At 42.3% G+C, this 22,411-nt stretch overlaps 1 protein-coding gene across 1 annotated transcript in view; it reads right to left on the bottom strand.

Moving 5' to 3' along the window:
- Positions 1-2,072: 2,072 nt before the first annotated feature.
- The window catches only part of SUCLG1 (succinate-CoA ligase alpha subunit), a 178,027-nt gene continuing 157,688 nt past the window's right edge, over positions 2,073-22,411 (bottom strand). Inside the window, exons 8-9 of the mRNA XM_029593343.1 lie at positions 16,451-16,639; positions 2,073-2,476 (exon numbers count right to left, since the gene is read on the bottom strand). Coding sequence (XP_029449203.1) covers positions 2,450-2,476; positions 16,451-16,639 — 216 coding nt within the window. The 3' untranslated portion in view covers positions 2,073-2,449. The remainder of the gene's footprint in view (positions 2,477-16,450; positions 16,640-22,411) is intronic.

The raw sequence follows: 22,411 nt of genomic DNA, 5'->3' as shown, positions 1-22,411 counted from the left end.
AACAAAAAACACTTTATCTTCTAGTAACAGAAAAAAATAAAACCTAAGCTAAGAATAATAGAAAAAAATCCCCAAAGGGGCTACTTCCCTGTACCACAGACACTGAGGAGGAGCCTTCGTGTCACTGAGGGAGCCAGTTCCCTGGTTATCAGGGGACCCGGAACCACACGGCTCTACCTGAGGGATGGCCCAGACACTGAACCTAGCACCTCAGGGAGCAATAAAAATCTGTCTCACACAAACCTGCAACTATACACGACCATCATCTGCTGGAGTCAGAGAAATACTGATGAGCTGCAGGTGGCACTCTTGGGATAACAGTGCCTCGAAGCTTTGCTCTCTGACTCCATCTGCTGGTGGGAGTGCATAATCCACTGGTCTGAACTGATCTGGGTATGTACAGGAAACTGGTTTAGAGTCTCTCTCCCTCCATGTCCTTATCATACTCATGTGGGCTCCAACTGTATTTTGTCTACAAATCTCATAAGCAATTTCCTCTAGGAGTCCTATTGGAAATCATTCACCTTTGGGCTAGTTTTGGTCCCTGCAGCATTCTCCTTCTGACAGTTTACAAGCTATCTAGAAGAAACACTAGAACATGGTAGAATAAATATATAAGTTGCTATTTTTAAATCTCCACTCTAGGCTACTATCCTGAGCTCCAACTGGCTTGTTTTACAGAGAATCACCCACAAGTTTAGCTTTGTGTATTATTTAATACTGATAATATGCAAAGAGCTACTGGCAGAAGACTGTGCACTATTTTTTCAAAATTATTACTTCTGTTCTGTCTTATGTTCCTGGGTCTCTTTTTCCTTTTATGAGGAAAGTGGTGTGTGAAACACCCATGAAAGAAAGAAACAAGTTTGTTCTAATCATTGTATTCAGCAGAGGTTCCTAAACCTGTCCTGGAATACCCCCAGCAAGTCATATTTTCAGGATACCTGCAATGAATATGCATGAGGGAGATTTGCATGCATCACCTCCACTGCAAGCAAATTTATCTCATACATATTCATTGTGGATATCCTGAAAATCTTTCTGGCTAGGGGCCCTCCAGGAAAGGTTTGGGAACCACTGGTATACAGCATCATTCCATTACCTATCTATACAACAAAATATATTGTTGGAATGCTTAAATAACTACTGAATTAAAAATATATTTACAATATCTGCAATAAAAGTATGGTAACTTATAATTAACATTCATTCATAGAAGGTAGCTGTGGAATCAGTGTGTGTTAATGGTGATTTCTAATGTAAACACTATTAAACCAACACTGTTTAAAAAGGTAAAACATATTTCTAAAACCATCCTTTAATAAAAGAAAGCGATGTGTTACTGTGCATGAGATAAACTGAGAATGTTTTTTTCACCTGTACGTTTTGTTTATAATTAAGGCAATCCAACATTACTGGACAAATTGCTCACGTGCAACCACTGGTATTTGGATTCACCTAGCAAAAGCTAGATCAGTTTCAGTGGGGATCTTGGAATCATTTGTAAAAAAAAAATACTCAAGAAAACAAGTCCTGAGATTTTACTGTAGTCAGAGCAGTTATGTTACTAAAGCACCATAGACTACACAATTGTGTAGCATGTAGCTCTTCCAGCTCACAGCACCATTGTAATGTGAAATCAACTTTAAAATAAAATATCTGCTCCTGATACCTGGTGTTAATACAACTACATTAAGAAGGTATAGGTGTACTGAGGAAAAAGAAATCACACCATTTAAAAACAAAAAAACAAAACCCCTTATGTCATACAAGATCTTCCAAAATAACCACTAAGACAAGCAACATAGCAATCAAATTTCATAGAAGAAAGAGTTGGTTTTGTGGCCATGGGTTTGCAAACTAGAATGACTCACTGAAATCCAACAATCTTACCTGATTTCTCAAAGCATCAAGGGAAGACATTACTTTAATTTTTAATTAAGCATTACTAAGCTAAGTATAGCATTGTATATTTTCATTACAAAACTATGGCTCAAGATTATCTTAGGGAAAACTTTCTTAATCAAAATCATTAAGACTAGTTTTAGTTAAAATCAGGACAAACCAACAAATTTATTATTTCAGTACTGGTGTTTCTGGTCCAGCAACATTTTTATTATGAGATTGTTTTAATTATACAGTATTTTAAAATTAAAATGATTCCACTCTCTAACAGATTCCAGACAGAAAACATCCTGTACAGCTTGATTCATGATGATAAAAGGAGAATCACTGAGCTACATGGAACCCAAATTAAATGGTACAGTTTATTAATTTGCTTGAAAGTACAATCAGAACAACAGATCCAATGTAGATTTTGGGTCAGAAAAATAGTTTATGGCTTGAAGTGGTACTGAAAGATGTCTATCAATCGCACCAGTCAGCAGAAGGTATGTGACAATGATGGACACAGGTGCTGTGCAGAAATGTGTCAATCCTCAAGGGTTTTCTACAGCATTTTCCTCTTCTCAAATTCCTTCAGAGAGAGGGGATGAAAAAAAGAAAATTATACATTTGTGACACAAACACACTTCATTTTCTCCTTCACCATCCATTTATTAATATCTTAGGATGCAGTTATTTTTATATCAAGATTATACATAGGCTGTAATTATTAGATTAACTATATCCCTGTATTTAGAGTTTGGTTTGAAATGATCAGGCTGGTGATGCTTTGAGTGTTACTTAAAAAAAAATAGCCATTTCTAGAATATCTAATACATTTTATATTGGGGTGGAATTTATTATTGGGTCTTGCTGGTGTTGGCAGTCCATTGTTGGTACTATGTCTTTTTGTGATTTGTTGCATAACAGTGGAGCTATGTCACAGTGCTTTGTCTATTTTATTGAATGTGATTTATTTGAAATTGTATGCAAAGATGACCAAGCGATACCTTTGAAAATATCTTCAATGGAAGTTACTATAACACTCACTTGACGAGTCGCGACAGAGTCTGTAATCTGTGGGTTAGCCAGCACACAGCAGAGCATGATACAGTCTGCTAACCAAATGGATAGAGTTTATCTACTGCCATTCTCAATGTATTGAGATCAAAGGATACAAACAGTTGGGAAGCTTGATGATTAGGTTGACTCCTCTTCAAATAATATGCTAGGGCTCTCAAAGTCCAAGAAGTGAAGAGCCATTTCTCCTCTGTGCTCATGTGGTCCTGAGAAGAAAGCAGGCACACAATAGCTTGGTTAATGTGGAATACAGATACCACTTTTGGAAGGAACTCAGAGTGAGTACGCAGAACCACTCAGTTGTGAAAAAAGTGCAGGTATAGTGAGGACGACATCACAGCTTGCAATTTACGCACTTTTTGAGCAGAAGCGATAGCTACAAGAAAACCACTTTCCAGGTGAAAATCTAAGCCCACTGACTTGAAAGGTTCAAAAGGAGGTTTCATGAATTGAACCAGTTTCCAGAAGGAACAATGTAGGCATCTGACATGAGATCCCAAAGTACTGGAGGTTTACTGACCAGAGGCCTGGAATGTCACAATCCTTTCATGAATTTGGATACCAAAAGGTGGAGAGAGATCAGAGCCCCTTACATCTGCTGATATGCCACAATAGTGCTGAGATGATACTAAGGCTAGAGGACAAAAGAAAGAAAAGAAACTGAAGTAAATCCCTCAGACTAAAGGAGAAGAGATCCACATGGCTGGAGTCACAACTAGTTGAGAATCTATTGCACTGGAAATTGTAGGACCTTTTAGATGTTGAAGGGATTCTAGACAAAATCAGTATGTCCTCCACTTCCTTTGAAAGGAGCAAAAAGAAAGCTAGCGTTCCAATATCCATGCCATGAAGGGCAGAGATGTCAGAATCAGATGGCAGAGCCTGCTTTTCTCCTGAGCGATAAGGGTTGTAGATATACCCAATGGGATTGCAGACTGCACTGATAAGACAGATGAGACGATTATCATCCTTATCCCAAAGAGCTTTCTGGATTAAGGGTAGGAATTCCAGTCCTGGAGTGCCAAACAGGTCTTATTTTCAGGATATCCACAATGAATATGAATGAGATGCATTTACATACAATGGACGTAGTGCAAGCAAATATACCTTATACCTATTCATTATGGATATTCTGAAAACCAGACCTGTCTATGGCACTTGAGGACCACAGCTACCTACACTATTCTAGATAGTCCTGGCATTTAAAGAGACTGCAGGGTACGTATAAAGTATACAGACATTCCAGTTTAGCAGAAACGTGTCAGGAACTGATCTGTACTTGCACGTGTCAGGAACTGACCTGTACTTGCTTGGATGCTGGAGCAGAAATATTTGGCCTTTCTGTTGTCTTCTGAGGAAAACAGATTGATCACCAGCTTTCTCCAGCGACTGACTGCTCAATGTTCACGATTCCTCAGTCAAAAGACTGTTTGTGCAGATACAATACTCTGCTGAGGTGGTCTGCCAGAAGATAAGTTGCCTGTAGATGGGCATTGTGATGACTTGCCCAAGATCAGATATGGATAGCCCCATTGAAGGCCTCACATATAAACAATACTGTAATACACTGAGCTAAGGATTTCAATGTATTCTACACAAATATTCTATTATCCTCTTCCTGTGTGATAACTTCCACTACAGAACCCAGCATTGTGTACCCGCGGGAGGAGAAACTCCACTTCTAACTACAGCTGGGCGGACATACCGGTCTGAATTGAAGACTGAAACACAATGGGTTGGAGGAGGGTAAGAGCAGCAATAGCCATATTCCATCATTTTCAGGACCCACTTGATCCTTGGTGACTCAGTGCCACTTCGGTAGGAAGAACTGGACTCTTACCTCCTCAGGGCCATCAGAAACTGGTATTTGCTTAGGTTGCATGTCCTGAAGACAGTCTTAGGCTGGCAATTTTCTCTCTGACACCCTTGAGCAGGAAGCTACTGCTGCTGTAGAGGGAGCAGGGCTTGATGACAGTAATTTGTAAGAGAACTAAATTTTACCGAAGCCATCTGAACCCACACTGCAGATGACTATTGTAGCGTGGACTGATGCTTCTTAATCAGCATCACCATCTCCTTAACCTTATCATCGAATAGGCTGACCCCATACAGGACGCATCTGCAAAACAATCGTATACATCTTCTCAGAGGTCACTAGCTCACAACAATGCAAGTGTCTGGGTCCCACTGGCTGTCACAAAAGTTCTGGCTGCGGTATTGAAAGCTTCATAGATGGAATGGATAGGATGATTTTCATATTTCTCCGTGTCTTCTATTGTGCTATGAAAGTCAGCCTGCTCTGAGTCTGATGACTTTGTCCAAGGGTTGTAATTTTTGGATACATTCATGCAGATATTGCACCATATAGAACTGGTAAGCTGCAATTTGGACACAACACAGAACTCTGTGTCCAATACCTTCGGGTCTTTTCTCATGGTGTGTAGGAATAGACACGAGTGTGCTAGATTTATTTAAAATTTTTCTGTACCGCTTTTGCAGTCAAACTGAGGTTAGAGCAGTGTAGAAAATAAAAACATAATACAATACAGAAATATAACCACAAAATCAACATATAAAACAGCAGCAGATGCACCAAGAACATGATTAAAAAACACAATAATCAGCATCCAAAGTAACAACCCACCATAACAAAATATCCCCACTAACCAGGAACAAGCTACACCCAACAGAGACTGAATCCATTTATTCACATACCAGGAAAAAAACCACAATTGCACCTTCTTGTGAACAGTAATATAGTTTAACTCTTGCCTAATCTCCACTGGTAGTTTATTCCAAAGGAAGTGTGCAATAAACAGAGCATGCCCTTCTCCTGAACTGAGCTTTCTGCACCTGCCTAGTTGATGGTACCCACAAAAATGTCCCTCCTGACCTCAGACAATGCTATAGATACCAGTTTATTTTCTTAAATAAATACAACAAAGCATTACCTCACATTACCTTGAAAACCAAGGATAAAATCTTAAATTGAATATAGGCAGAAATAGGAAGTCAATGGAGCACGCCAAGCACCATTCTAAAAGGTGAAAATCTAAGACATCTCAAAACCACCCATGCTGCTATAATTTGGACTACCTTTAGTCTATGCATGAGTCTCTGAAGCAGGCCCACACATAGTCTCTTATAGTACCTTCTACTGCAAGATCACCAATAGCACACTTCAATGCTGATCTGACCACCACCAAGTGATGTGGAAGTCCGACCACCCGAAACCAGGGGCAGCTTATATGCTATATTTAAGTCCAGTTTCCAGAAGGAACAATGTAGGCATCTGACATTCTGATGGAGAGATCTTGGAGAAGCTTATGAACTGGAATAGCTGCAGAATCCACTGGACGTTGCAGAAACTGAAGAAGCCTGAAGATGTCCATTCTCAGGCCTTTTCCTTCCTAACATTCATCTCTAGAGTCTTAACCAACTTATCTAAGAATCTGGAGTAATAGAGATCCTCCAGGGAGAGAGGGGGACACGCATACTGCAGCAAGTTTGGAAGGGAATCAGATACAATCTCAATGGAGTCCTCTCAACACCTGACCACAGGGGAATGCTAGCCACAAACCCTGACAATAAAAGCGGCAAGTGAGATGAAAATGTTTGCTGGCTCAGAAAACATCTAGAAGGAACTCAGACCAGGTACAGCCCATTTCTTCACCACCGGATCCGTGAAGGGACGTCTATGGGGGAAGAAAATCTATCACTGCCTGATGAGGACTTATACCAGTGCCAGTGGTTCCTGTGGCAGAGTACACACTGGCGTGGGACATGGATCAGGCCCATTATGTGAAAAAAAGTTCCTCCATCTTATTTATTTATTTAAAGACTCTTCTATACCGTGATTAAGTTAATTCACGATCACAACGGTTTACAGAAAGGCACAATAAGGAAAACCTATAATTGGTATAGATTACAAATTATACATGTGCCAACAAAGAACGGTAACATTTTAATAAGGAAGGACTGTGTGTTAATTAAGGCTTATATGTCGGTTGAAAAACTGTCAAGTGGTTCAAATCTAGCGTTAATATGCAATTGGAGATATTAGAGGAAAAAAACATTACTTGGTGCTCTAACCCTCCCAACCCTCCTGTCTTCATGTTAAGGAAGTAAAGAAATTCTTCACTAGCTTTGATAATAGGGTTCCCACTGGTTGGAAGAACCCTCTTAACCAGAGTTGGAGGAAATACATCTTCTTCATAAACCCAGATGGGCTCAGCCTCAGAGTTGGTGACAAGGCTGAAGAGTCCAGCACCACAACTGCAATAGGGGCTGGTTCAGAGGCTCTCCACACAAGCTGCATTGACAAGTCTCAAAAATTAGCAATTCGCTCCATAGATGGTGCCAGTAATTCCTTCTGCACCATGACATCTACAAAGCCACCAATGGCACTACAGTTTACCATGCCGAGCGCATATGTGTGTGCTTCACTTCAACATGGATGGCACACTGGTTGGCCCTGGGTCCAGATTTGAGGTGTCTCGATGCCACAGGATCTTCTGCATCACAAACAAAGAGGTAAATAATATTTATGCACTACCTCTGTTATTGGATATTCATTATACACACACCCAGAGGAATTCAACAACTTATAATCCTACAAAATATTTTTATTAAAATGTGTACAAACATTAAACTCATAACTTTTAATACATCAGACCATCTATATGAACTGATACTTTTGATGTTCAGGGTGATGGTTAAGTAGAGTTAATTTATAATTTAAGTGTTTTAAATGTTTTATAGGAACTAGCACTATGTGTGGTGATGCCGTCAGCATTAAAGTATTGTAAAGAAGATTGTGCCCGATTATGAAGACAGCGCTTTAGAAGATAGTTATATCAAGTATATCAACATGACAGCATAGTTGCGCTTTTGTGAATAGTTAGTCCCTGAAGAAGCCCGCATAGACGGGTGAAACGAGATCTTCGTTGGGTGTTATGAAACTTACATGCTGAAGCAACTCGTTGTTTTGCATTATTGTGATTATTGTAAAATATGTGGAGGTAGCATGACTACACATCATGAAAGGTTAATCTGTGCATAATTATGTATAACTACTGATCATGTTGGTCATTTTTAGGGATGGTGAGTGTTAGGGTTGGGTATGGATAGAGTATGAATGGAGGGTAATGTATGGAGTATGTAGTTTTATTATAAAAGGCAAGCACTGTTCATATAGATGGTCTGATGTATTAAAAGTTATGAGTTTAATGTTTGTACACATTTAATAAAAATGTTTTGTAGGATTATAAGTTGTTGAATTCCTCTGGGTATCACAAACAAAGAGAGCATCTGTGCTGATAACACATCTCATTTTGGCATTGAGGAAGGGCCTGCTATCATGGAATCTTGCACCAGTGACACTGCCCTTTTTGGTTGCAACAGGGATAGCCCCAATGAGGATCCCGCCTTGTTGCCTTTCTCTGCACTTCCTCCAGCATCAGTAGCTTTTGTGGCATGCTCAATCCCTGACCTAGGACAGATCTGGAGCCTGGCACCACAGGGATGGAGCCTTCTCATGCTTGCAGGGATAAGAGAAGGAAATGTCCCATCTTGACTCTTTTGCTAGGAGCCCAACAATGCTTCGCTCAATGGTGAAGAAGAGTTGCATTGCTTGGCTTCATGCTGAAGCTTAGGACTCAGCCTCTGGCGCCTTCCAAAGGGCTTCAATCTTCCACGTGCGATACTGCTGCACCATGGAGGATATGCAAGCACAACTGTAAAAGTTTGATGAGGCTTGATCCAGGTTCCACCATCGATAACAGACAGTATGATTATCCGTGATGGACATAGATGCAGGCCTTAAACCCATTCACCACAGGCTTCTTGGCTTTGGAATTCTCCAACTGATTTTTTTTTTAAAAAGCTTAGAACTTGAGAGGTCCTTATTCAGACACAGTCCACATAGCAAAGTTAGCCAGATAAACTTATTCAGCTAACTTTGGAAGTATATTCAATAGTGTAGCCGCACTATTCAATATAGCTAGCTCTCTTATTCAATATAGCTGGCTCTGTTTAGGATAGGTTTTTGGTCCTACAAGACTTAGCTAGCTAAGTTATCCTGCTAACTCAACTCCTCCCAATTACGCCCCCAGAATGCCCCTAACATAACTGGCTAAATTCTAGCTAGCTATCTTATTAGTCAGATAGAATTTAGTCAGATAAGTGCTCAAACAGTGGACCTCTAAAAGTTGTGTTGGAGGGGCTGCCAAAGCAGACCTTAAAAATAAAATTAAGGAATGAGTCAGAAAAATAAGGAAGCACTATGTCTCAAGAGACAGAAAAATATGAGAGAGAATGGGCTATATCCATGCAGCAGCTCAGATGAATAAAGTCTTAGAGGCTCCCAAGGCAGCATGTGCACACAAAAACTGAACTTTTGAGAGCTGGATCTGTGTCAACACCATTGGATGTTGTCACCCACACATAAGGAGAAATTACTACCTGATAATTTTCTTTTCTTTAATGAAGACAGTTTAAACCACAACAGTGGGTTATGCACCTCTACCAGCAGATAGAGATGGAGAAAAGTTGATGTCATGGTATATATATATATATATATATAGATATATAGATAGATATAGATATATATATAGATATATAGATAGATATAGATATATAGATAGATATATAGATATATATATATATATATATATATATAGATATATAGATATATAGATAGATATAGATATATATATAGATATATAGATAGATATAGATATATAGATAGATATATATATATATATATATATATATAGAGAGAGAGAGAGAGAGAGAGAGAGAGAGAGAGAGAGAGATATAGATATATATATACCCCTGCACTGACATCAGCCTTCTAGTGTTCTATGCAAAAAGCAAACTGTGGACAACTGAACATTATATGATCATAACCATTAAAGACATCTATTCAAACACTCTGTTAACAAAAAAACATTCAGGTCAGACAAGGAGTGTAATATTACTAATCTAGGGACTGGATTTGACACTTGCCAGTAATCTCCAGAAACACAGCTACTCAGGACGACAATGGCACCACCATCTGGCAGCCAAGGGCGGGAAGGTGAATTAACCTAGTCTATTAAAAAAAAAAAAAAAAAAGGAAATTATCAGGTAAGTAGTAATTTCTCCTTTCTTAGCAAACAAACAGTTTAATCCAAACCAGTGGGATGTACCAAAGCTACTCCTGAGCAGGGCAGAAGGCTGCTCACGGTGTGAACACCACCGCACTTGCAAAGGATGTGTCCTCCTGGGCTTGCACATCCAGGCAAAAATGCCTGGAAGGTGTGTAATAAAGACTATGTCACAACTCAGCAAATCTCAAGGGGAAACAACCATCTAATCTCTGGCATGACACTTCCTGTGTCCTAGTGGAATGAGCACTAACCTGATTAGGCAACAGCTTCTCAGCAACCACATACGCAGCCGTGATAACCTTCTTAATCCAGCAGGCTATCGTAGCTCGTAATGCCGGCTCACCTTGTTTACTCCCACTGTGGAGTATAAACAGCTGATCCGTATTCTTGAATGGTTTAGAAACCCCCAATACCTTATGATACCCAAGGGCTATAACGGGCGATATTCATCTACATCATTCTCCCTGTCCAGAATCGGCAAGGAATTGATTGATTCAAGTGAAAATCCAAGACCACCTTTGGCCAAAAAGACGCAACAGTTCGCATCTGAACCGCCCCCAAAGTCACTCGCAGAAATGGCTCCCAGCAAGACAGAGCCCGCAGCTCAGAAACTCTACACGCAGATCACCATCCTCTAGTAAGTAACCTCAAGAAGAGGCTATGCAGAGATTGAAGGTGGGATCTGCCAGAAATCCAGAACCAGATTAAGACTCCACAAGGCCACCGTCAACTGCAAGGGAGGATGAAGATGTTTTATCTCTTTCAAGAACCGGGCCATAACTGGATGGCCGACAAGATTTCATGTGACCTTGGAAACAAGCAAGAGCCACCACCACCTGAACCTTCAAGGAATTAAGGTCCAAGTTTTTAAACAACCTATCCTGTAAAATTCCAAACTGAGCAGGATGTTAACTGAACAAGGATGAACCCTCGTTCTTCACATCGAGCTTCAAACACTCAAATGCGAATATAGGCTAAGGAAATTAATAACTTTCGCACTCAAAACAAGGTGGAAATCATAGCAGTGCTTCAACAACTGAGCCCTCTCAAGGTCCACACTGTAATACAAAAATCAAGTCCAATCCGATGTGAAGGCCTGTCCGATGTGTTGGTATATAAAATTTAATAAACCATTAAACCAATCTTCAAGAAGAATAGGTCCCTGCTATAGCAGAACCTTGTGGACCAGTAATCGGAGAGGAGAACGCACCAGAAGCCCCTAAAGATCTGCACATCACAGCCTCCTGGGCCAATCTGGCAAAACCTCTAACAGGTCTCCCTCTGGTCTCATTCCCACATCATGCTCGGAAGGGCGGGCTCAGTAAAAGCAACTGGAGATCACTCTCTCTGAGCCTCCAAGCAGCAAGCAGCACTGACAAAAGTTAGGGGGGATACCAAGCTGAGATGTCTGAATATGGCAAGCAGCACATCGGTAAACACCCTCTAGCAGCACACTCCCAAAGCATCTGACAATTGTGCGCCCAGCTATGCGCCCGCACAAGCGAGCATGCACAGGATTTCCAAAAACAAGGTCTGTCCAATAAGCGCCCAAAATATAGGCGCACAATACATGGTCCATGTAGGCACCGACCTGAGTGCCCACCTAAGCACACTCTCGGGCGTGCAAGCGCGAACCATCACACACTATTTTGCAGCAGACTTGTGTGCAGAAAAATGTGCGAACACTGCCGCAGTCTACCAAGTGACATCTAAGCAAAGCTTGAGAGTGGGGTCTAGCCAAAAGGCTGCTCAACCTGCCACAACTCTCCAAGCTCTCTCCGAAGTAGGAATGGACGTCGGATTGGCACACCAAGACTTGGAGACCAGAAGAGGAATGGAAACCTCACTTTTTTTTTTTTTTATTAAACTCTTTACCTGAACTCAGCCCGTCCCAGCAGAGTATACAGTTGGTCTCTGGCTGCAGAGGGAAAGGGAAAAGGTCTTCACTGCCACACTTGGCTTCCTGTACCCGCTGGCCTCTCAGCTATTTCTTTCTACAGCTAAGTCCACGTCAGAAAACCAGCTACGGGACTGAGGCACTCTTCTGAGGGAGGGATCCACAGATATCATATCAGGAAAATTAGACTGAGGGAGGGACCATAAGGTATCACCACAGGAGAGCAGAGCAAATTAATTTCCTCCTCCTTTTCTCCTTTCATTTTCTATTTCTTTTTTTAAAGCAGTCCCCAGTAGGGAGATGCACATTCACCATCTGCTGAAGACGAAAAAATACTGGCGGGCTGATGTCACTGCAGGGGGATATATACCGTGATGTCAGCTTTGCTCAGTCTCCATCTGCTGGTGGAGGTGCATAACCCACTGATATGGATTAACCTGTCTGAATGCTAACAAATGGCTAATTCATACCTGGTTGTCGATGGAGAAAAATGAGATAGAAAAATAAAAACATGAAATAAAAATGAGTCATACTAAACAAGGACTTCAGACAACCTGTCTTTCAGTCCTGATGGAAAAATGTAACGGAGAGAAAGTCCCTTTATCTGTAAATGAACAAACATAGTACCATTCTCTGCTTATAAATTGCTAACTATGGATGCAAATCACCAGCTTTAGCTAGATCAGTGGAAAATGCTGCAATGTTTCCATTAACACAAATGAAGTTAGGATTTTGGCAGCTGAGGTTTTTGTTGACATGTTGATCAAAGACAGCAGAGGCAAAATCCATTTGAAAAATCATTTTATCCTCTTCTTTCTAGATCCTGTGGTAAAATCAATATTGACCAACATTTATTTCAAAGTTTTAGTAGAAAGGTAACATTTGGCTTGAGTTGATTTGATTGGACCATAGGATACAAGAGTAGAAAGAAAGCTTATCAGAAAATCCTAGGCTGTTTAATATTGGAAGAGGAGGTGAGAATCGCAGTGTGAGCAGTAATAAGTATGATAGCAATAATTATCATGCCTGCTTGTAATAAAATACACCTTTCATTATGTGATACAGTCAATCTACTTGATGAAAAATTATATGAGGCATTTGGAGGCACTGTCACAAAAGGTAAATGGCACAATTAGTTGTGGAAAGAGAAAAGCACTGTAAAATTAGTTTGGTGGTTTTCACAAAAACACAAAAAAGTACTTTTTCATTTTGGAAGGGTGAGGGTGGGGGGGTAATAAAAATTCTGTAGATTCAGTCACTACCTTCCTATGAACTACATGGGAGACCTGCACAACTCCTGCCCATACTGTACTCAGTTTCAATCAGTGGAGTCACTGGTTCTACAATTTCATCAAATTGCACTTTATAATTTAACCCACTTAAATATGTTTTCTAATTATAAGGAAAAATGATTTAAATTAAAGCATAGTGAAACCACACAACCAGAACTACAAAACAATGTACAAAAATGTTTATGTAACACATGCTAGGGCCATAACTCCTTACTCCCAGCATCACTCTGCAGCTCCTACAGGCCACAGTCACAGAGCTGCTCTGAAAGGACACATGGAGGAAAGAATGTAGGTTACTATTTCCCTTAATAGCTATCTAAATATCTCTTTCCCTCTTTTATAGATATATATATATATATAAATAAAAGATTTGTGTCTGTCAGTCACACTGTCGTATATATCTGTGGCTAAAATGTGGTATTCAGAACAATGGAAGGTGCACTGTGCAAAGACAATATGCTCTGTTTGCAAAGGCCTGCCAAACACACATATGCACAGGCACAGCACCCATACACACAGGCTCCCCCAAACACACACTCAGATACAGACATCCCCCCCCCCTCCAAACATAGTTAGAGACACCCACGTACACACACAGGGCAAGCACCCAGGCTATTGACCAGAAAACTCAAGTAACGCTGGATATTGTTTACTAATATGTTCTGTCTGCAAAGCCCTCTCTCTCATTCTCCCACATACAGGGACAGACATGCATAGGTACATAAAGAAGTGCGCTAAAGTTCACACACACAGGCTCACACACACACATATACGCACACAGTGGCACAGTCCCCCCCCTCCCACACACACACAGGCAAAGGCACCCACTCAGGCTATTATAGACCAAATTACCTGAGCAACACTGGATACTATTCACTAGTGTGTGTATATATCTATCTATATATATATCATATATCTATATATTATATATCTATAGAGAAAGAGATATACACAGATATACATATTTTCACTACTACATGTCATCAGAAGAAGAGTTTATGTTGACATTTTTCAGTTTATTGCTTTCATTTTTTAGGCATTCTTCTGCAAAGTAAACAAGAATGCCTTATGTGAACGTCTTGTTCATCTGTGACCTAGTATCCCTGCTGAAACCACTGCAGGTATGATATCGCGCTTTGGAGGGTTTAAGCACAGTAGTATGGCAGTCACATATCTCTAGTTTTTACAATTCTCGATGATGTAACAGTAATATATGGCAGAAAAGGACCATAACAATTCTTAACAATTCTAAGAATATGGTAATTATCGTAATTAATAATAATTTTAAGAATATTGTACACTAACAATCATTTAATTGTTTATATGTAACCAGTGTTATTGTGGTTTAGGTTAGAGATATTGTATACTAACAATCCTAATTGATTATATGTAATAGAGCCTTTGTAGTCTAGATTAGGGATCTTAGGTTAAGTAGTTGTCATGATCCCGATTTAGGGATTTTACATTTACTTTTACGTGATTATTTATGGAGGTTTTAGGAATTTTAGGTTTAAGAAGTAGTTTTAGTGCCTGGTTTAGGGACTTATATTTAACAGATTAATTGTTCATTTTAGTTTTTAAATTGAAGAAATATGAAGTGTTTAGTTGTTTTTTATGTTATAATTTTATTGCACTGTCAATTGATTTGTAATTTTGTTGCACTGTTTACCGACTTGAAATCTTTTGAGGAAGGTCGATATATAAAAGTGTATAAATGAATAAGTAAAATAAATAAAAAGTTTACTGCTAGCAATATTTTTTAATTCAGTGCAGGAATGTAAATTCAGCGTGGGAAGATCTGACAGGCAGGACCACAGGAGACATGCACCATAAGTGCGCATGAAAAAGATTTGTGCTACCGGTAGGACCCTGAAGACAAAAAAAAAAACCCCACACAAGTGGCAGGAAAACTACATTAGGGGGTGCTGGAGGGGAAATGCTGCTGGCACATGGCCACATAGGGAAATACATGCTACAGACTGCTCAGTGCCAGAGAGAGGTACTGACACAGACAACAGGTACTAAAAGAGAGAGGAGTAACATGGGGTGTTTAAGTGAATGGATAATGGCATGACTAGAAAGAAGAATTCTACTCCCATACATATACTTTCTGTGGGAGTATATCTTTTACGCTTATTTTAAGTAGTAAAAAGATAAAGTATGGAAAGGGACAATTTCTTTTATTTGCTTTCTGTGATATATCCAGTTATCTCAATTAGGAGTACATAAGCTAATTCAGATGTACTCCAAACTCTCCTGTTTCTCTGACCTAGCTAAACTCAGGGGATCCACAATGTAACTGACATCTCTGTAGCTAATATGAACTCCTGCACCCTTGTCTTGACTCAAAAGATACAATATTAACGTTTGCTAAGGACAATTGTCAAATTTGATTGCTTATGCCCCAAAAAGAAAAATTTGTTCATTCTAATATATTAAAAGGGAAGCACAAGCACCAGCATTTTTACTACAGGCAGACAGTACATTCTGCGATTATTTAAATAGGACAAATCTAGGGTGGAAGATTTAAAAATTGTAAAAATACAAATAATAATAGTTAAGTCCTAAAACACAGGGAAAATGCTTTAAAAAAAAACCCAAAACAAAACAAAAATCAAACAAACCCAGAATTCTCCATTTCACAGCATCTATGCAATATCAAAAGCAATACCTTTTGCCAATTACCATGCCAGGTGCAATCTTAATTCTAAACAATTCAGTCAGCTAATTTTATATTTAATTGGTAGATGGCTATGAGAAGGAGAACTCAGTGTGTGAAATGCTAGTGTGTGTGTGTGTGTGTGTGTGTGAAATGCTAGTGTGTGTGTGTGTGTGTGTGAAATGCATGTGTGTGTGTGTGTGTGTGTGAAATGCGTGTGAAATGCGTGTGTGTGTGGTGATTCCAAAGAACATTTACATGAAAAAACACAATTAAGAACTCTGGCTCCCCCCCCCCCCTATTCTTGCTTAGCAAAGCTATTGCATGTCAAGATGTAATTATAGTTGCATTAAAACAGTTCATCCAGATGAACTATACCAAGTTACCTACAGTTAAACAATCAAAAGCAGTTTTAAAATGTCTCAGTTTTCTGGCTCCATACTATGCTGCACAGATTGAGAGTGCTTGTGACATCTGCATAATTTACCTTGTGCATAGTGCTGCCCAGCTGAGCAGGAGACATACTGACAATAACACCTGCTCCCTGGAGAGCAGCAATCTTCTCTTTCGCTCCACCTTTCCCTCCAGCAATGATTGCCCCAGCATGACCCATTCTTCTGCCTGGTGGAGCAGTCAAACCAGCAATGAAGGATACTACTGGCTTGGCATCTGGTCCCTGTAGAGAAAAAGCATTAAAAAAAAAAAAGTGTCTACATCTTAATATTGACTACTTTAAAAAACAAAAAAAAACCCCCATATAACAATCACCAAACTCAAAATGTCATTGTTATGGCACCAAAGGCCCCAAGATAAATGAAATTGCTTTATTTGCAGCTGGGCAAAACTATACTTAAAATAGCTATACAAAATTTACCACTAGGCCGCCCCATATGTTCCACAGAGGGTGGATAAAACAGAGTAGATGAATGGAAACCCAAAACTTAATAGCTCAGTTTTTCATTTCAAAATAAAGTGGGAAGTTAACATCCCCACAAAACTAGAGATATCATTGCTAAGTTTTGTTTCTATCAATCCAGCAAGCCAGAGATTACCTATCCTATAGTCCAGGGGTGGGCAAACTACGGTCTGAGAACCAAACCCAGCCCGATGGCAGATTTTTTCCGGCCTTCCTCCTTCTCAGTTTGCCCAGATATCTCCAGCCCACCAGCACCTTGCAATCATGTCATCAGCAATGACCAGACATCGCAGACCTTTGTTGATGACTTCAACCTGGATGTCTGTGACCAGAGGTGACATTCCCAGTGGGGCAGGAAGAGGAGCAGCATCATCCAGCTGCACTCAGCTGTGTGTGTGGCTGCTGTTGGAGCCCAATCTCACTGCAGTAAAGAAGAGGCCATCCATGGACCCCATCGACAGCGAAGAAGAGGGCTCGGCGAAGAAGAGAAGAGGTCGAGAGGCTGCCAATGGACCCAATCCCACCTGTGGCGAAGAGGAGGCCTCTCTCTTCAGTTCGCTGGGTGGTGCAGAAGCTTTGCGAGTATTTAATACCACAAGGCCTGAAGAGACGACAGATGGGCTCAGTTCACAAGGCAGTGCAGATCCACTAAGCAGACTATATAGACAGGCCTCTTTCTCTTCTTCACCACCGGTAGTATTGGATCCACAAGCAGCCTCTTCTTCTTCACTGCCGGTACACGATAACAGCAAGTAAGAAGCCGAAAATATTTTTTATATGGGCTCTACAGAGATAAGTGTACTATCTTCACCATGGTGATACGCGCCTATCACACTTAGGTGACGCTAATGAAGTTGGTCTTCAAACCAGCTTTTGATAGGTGTAAAAGGTAGTCAACCAGTTTTTGTGGGGGGCAGAAGAGATGATCCAGGGCTTTCTGTTCACATAACATTGAAAACCTCCTCCACTTCAGTCAACAGGACTTTCTAGTAGAAGGTTTTCAGGAAGCCACAAGGACCCGAGACACATCTTCCGAAAGATCAAGTGTTTGCAATATTAACCTCTCAACATCCAAGCTGTAGCAACAAGAGTCTGGAGGTTGGGATCTTGCAACCTGCCTTGATCCTGGATGATGAGATCTGGGAAGTCCCCAGCCTGATCAGTTTCCAGATGGACATCTCCCTGAGGAGTGGAAACCAGACCTCCAAAGCCATTGAGGGGCTATGAGGATCCTTTTCCTTGCGAAGCTTCAAGAGAGTCTTCGCTACTAGTGGAGCTGGAGGATATGCATACAGGAAACCCTCGCCCCAATGCCAGGGTGAAGGCATCAGAGGCTGATTTGCTATATGCCTTGTACAGGAAGCAGAACTGAGGAACCTTCCTGTTCCAAGGTGCTGTAAAGAGATCCACATCCAGGCTTTCCCCTAGAGGCAGAAGACCCCTTAGTCTGGCGATAATTTGTGGGGTCTGATGACTTGACAGTCTGTCCGTTATTACATTCTCCGTTCTGGCCAGGTACATGGCCTTGAGCACCAACCCATGGGAGGGGGCCCACAAACAGATCTGGACCACTTCCTGACATAGGAGGTATGATCCTGCACCTTCCTGCTTGTTGACATACCACACTGTCAACTTGGTTGTCGGACTGTATTGGAAAAACGTTGTTGGACAGCCAATCTCTGAAAGCCCACAGTATGTACCTGATTGCCTGGAGCTCCAGGAAATTTATTTGATAGAGACATTCCTGGAAGGACCATAGCCCCTGGGTGCTTTATCCATATACATGAGCTTCCTAGTCCAGGGTACACACATCTGTGGGTGGACTTTGGAAGAACACCCTCCTTTCCAGATTCGAAGTTTCCTGCCACAAGGACAAAGAGTCCTGGAGAGACAGCCTGACTTGAATGCGGTCCTGAAGGTCTTGTGGCTTGTCGTCACTGTGACCTCAAGATCCATTGGGCCTTTCACATGTGCAAACGTGCCAAGGGAGTAACAAGTCCTGTCGCAGTCATATGGCCCAATTGCCTCAACATGTGCCTCGCTGATGCCTGCTGGCTCTGTTGAATCCCCGCCGCAATGGTCATCAGGTTGATGGCCTGTTGCCAGGGCAGAAGGCCTTGGCCTGAACCATGTCTAGCAGGATTCCAATAAAGTTCAATTGTAGTGAAGGGCTGAAATGGGACTTGAGGTAGTTGACAATGAACCCTAGTGTCTCCAAGCACCCGAATGGTTGAGCGCATGGATGCATCGGCCCCCATCCAAGAGATATTCTTGACCAGCTAATCGTCCAGATAAGGGAAAACATTAACTCCCAGTCTGCGAAGGTGCGCCGTCACCATGGTTAGAAATTTTGTAAAGACATGTGGGGCTGACGTGAGCCGAAGAGGCAGAAGAGCTGCTTTCCCACCACAAATCAGATACTTCCGGTGACCTGGGAAGATCTTGATGTAAATGTAAGCAACTTTTAAATCCAGGGAACATAGCCAGTCCCTTTTTTGCAAGAAGGGGGATCAGGGTGCCCAGGGAAACCAACTTGAACGTTTCTCTTTTGATGAGTTTGTTCAAGACCCTTAAGTCCAGGATAGGATGGAGCCCCCTGTTTTCTTTGGTATCAGGAAGTACTAGGAGTAAAATCCTTGTCCTCTGCCTTGGTGGAACGGGTTTGACCACTCTAGCTGTTAAGAATGAGGAAAGCTTCATTACCAGTACTTCCTTATTCACTACTAGGCCCCAGAATGGGCTCAGGAGGCAAATTTTGCAGGGTACACAAATAGGTTCAAATTTGTACCTTCACAAACAATGGAAAAAACCCACTGTACAGAGGTTATCCTGGGCCACTGGTTCGCAAAGAACTGAACCATTCCCCCAACTGGAAAGTCCATCTCTCTGGGTACGGGCGACTTGGCTATGTTCCCTGCAATCCAATCAAAGCCCCATTTCTGGAGTTCACTGAGGTGCTAGCTGGGGCTTCTGGGCCCTCTGCTGCCTGGGTCGGCCACAAGGGTCCTGGAGTTGCTGATGGGAGTTAGGTGGTGGAGTGTAGCACCCTCTTCAGATGGAAGAAGGACTTTCTGGGCCCAAATCTAGATGGCATCCTGGCTGAGGAGGGTGGGTTCTGCGTGCCAATGGAGAGCTATTGGAGAGTTGCATGGTGGTCCCGGATCTAGCCACATCCTTCACTTTATCTCCAAAGAGATTCTTTCCTGCACAAGGCATATCGGCAAGTCACTCCTGCACCTCCTTTCTGAGATCTAAGACCCATAGCCACGCAAGCCTGTGGGTGCCAATTCCCACCACAGAGACCCTCGATGCAGTTTCAATCATAGGTCGAATGGACCCCATTTTCCTCACTCCAGACTTTATGCACCAGCAACTGGAGGGTGTCTTGCTGCTATTGAGGCAGTTGCTCGGCAACTGCTCAGCAAACACCTGCTTCAGGATGTTGCGCATGTACTGATTCATGTAGAGCTAGTAGACCACTATACGGGTAATAATGATAGCACCCTAGAACACCTTCTTCCCAAGAGCATCCATCGCTCTCTGATCTTTCCCCAGGGGCGCGAAGAATGGGTCCAAGAGCGGATTAGATGACCACCAACTGGTGGGGCAGCTGACACTTGTCAAACCTGAGAGCCTTTTGGATGAGATAAATAGCATCTGCCTTCCTGTTCATGAGAGGCACTGTGAGGGTGTGTTCCCACATCCTCATCAGCAACTCCACAAGGATCTCGTGCACTGGAACTGCCACAATCTTCTTGGGAGGCTTCACATACTGGAGGATCTCTTGCATTTTGTGCCTGGTATCCTTTTCAGTTATCAACTGAAATGGGATGACCTTCGCCATCACCGTAACAAAACCTGCAGAGGTCCACCAATAGGAACTTCCTTCGATCATCTGGAGGAGACCATCCGAAGGGTTGTCGGAAGTCACAGAGGAGTCATCCTCCCAGGGTTCATAGGTGCCCTCATCTCCGCTGTCATCATCTGGTGACCAGGTCCTAGACATTCGGTCTTCAGCCAGCAATGTAGGCACAGGTTTGAGTGGCTATTTTGGCCCATGCCCCGGTCGTGGCCTCTGGTATTGGGGGCTTCCTCCTCCGAGAAACCAGGGACAATAACCAGATTGGCTGCTGGGGGCACCAGTGCCCTGCAGGGCATCAATGTCGCCCTCAGGAACCAACACCAGGGACTGGGTTGATAACACACCAATAAGTACATGCAGGGATTCAAGCAGCGGTTCGAGGAGAGACTGTGTCGGTGTCCAGACGCCAAGGCCTCGCATCACTCTATCCATGGCTGGCTGTATGCGCCTCTCCAACTCCTCCTCAAAAATCACTGATGCCAGGACAGAATGGGACCCATGAAGTGTAACCATATCCTCTTCGGAACTGAGAGGACGACCAGTGGCAGGCATCGGAACTGAGAGGACGACAAGTGGCAGGCATCGGGACTGGTGGAAACTGTGGCATACCCCTAGCATCAGTGGAGGCCTGGCTCTCCTTGCCACAGGGTTGCTTCAGGGGCATCACAGCAGAAGCTAAGGCATCCCCATCCCAGCACCATGCAGTTGGGCCCCCGATGCAGATGCTTCCTCAATTTCTCTTGCTGCTCGGATTGGTCCTTCCCCGGTGCCAAGGTCAATGCATTAAAACTACGAACTCTGAGGTAAAAAGCTCCAAATGAAAAATTCCTCCTCCTTTTTTCGTCTCTGAATCAATCCCAACTTCCTCCCACAGAAATGAGGACTCTCCCTGTGGAAGATAGCACTGAAGGCTTCCTAAACTCTTCCCTGCCTTCCACAGCACTGCCAGGGGCCAGATCCAAAACGGCTGCCGCTGTTTGTTTTAACTGGCTTCCTTCCATTCTAGTCACCTTCTGGAGCTGAATTCTAAGGCCTTTTTTCACTGGCCAGGGACTCTCCAGAGACGCTCACCCCCTCTGAAATAGGATCAGTACAGTCCTGACACCAGGATACTACTGTGACAACCCCCACATGCAGGACACTTTTTCTCATGCTTCACGGTCATGTTGCTGACACTGTGCCATTGTAAGAACAAGCATACAACACTGCTGCCAAAAGTCCCCTCACCTTTCCGCCGAGCCCTGACAATTTTTTCTCTTTTCTCCACTTGCACTGCGGGACAGACAGGCTCCAGTCAAGCACTCTCCCGGCTTAAGAGCTGCCGCTATTGCAGCTCTCCACCTTTTCTTTTAAACTTTATCCTACCAAGGAGAATAAACACCCCCCAAACAAAAGAATGCAGGGACTGCCCTGTTGCTGGGTCCTTTTGCCTTCAAAAGGGAGCAAGGGAAGGAGGGGAGCGAGGAAAAAGGGAACTAGTGCCACTGATTTTCAGTGCCTCCTCAGTAACAGGGTCCAACCAGATACGGGTCACCGATCCCCCTGTTTGACACTTTACAACCACAGAGGACTGCCTTGGATAAACCAAAGTGCTCTATGGAAATTATTCACCAAGTTCACAGACTACGTTTGGCACCTCCACAATCTGGAGAATGAGAAATACTGAAACG

Source organism: Rhinatrema bivittatum, chromosome 1 (genome assembly GCF_901001135.1).
Source record: "Rhinatrema bivittatum chromosome 1, aRhiBiv1.1, whole genome shotgun sequence".
Lineage (NCBI taxonomy): Eukaryota > Metazoa > Chordata > Amphibia > Gymnophiona > Rhinatrematidae > Rhinatrema > Rhinatrema bivittatum.
The sequence above is the reverse complement of the archived record's forward strand: the minus strand, read 5'-3'. Positions and strand labels throughout refer to the sequence as shown.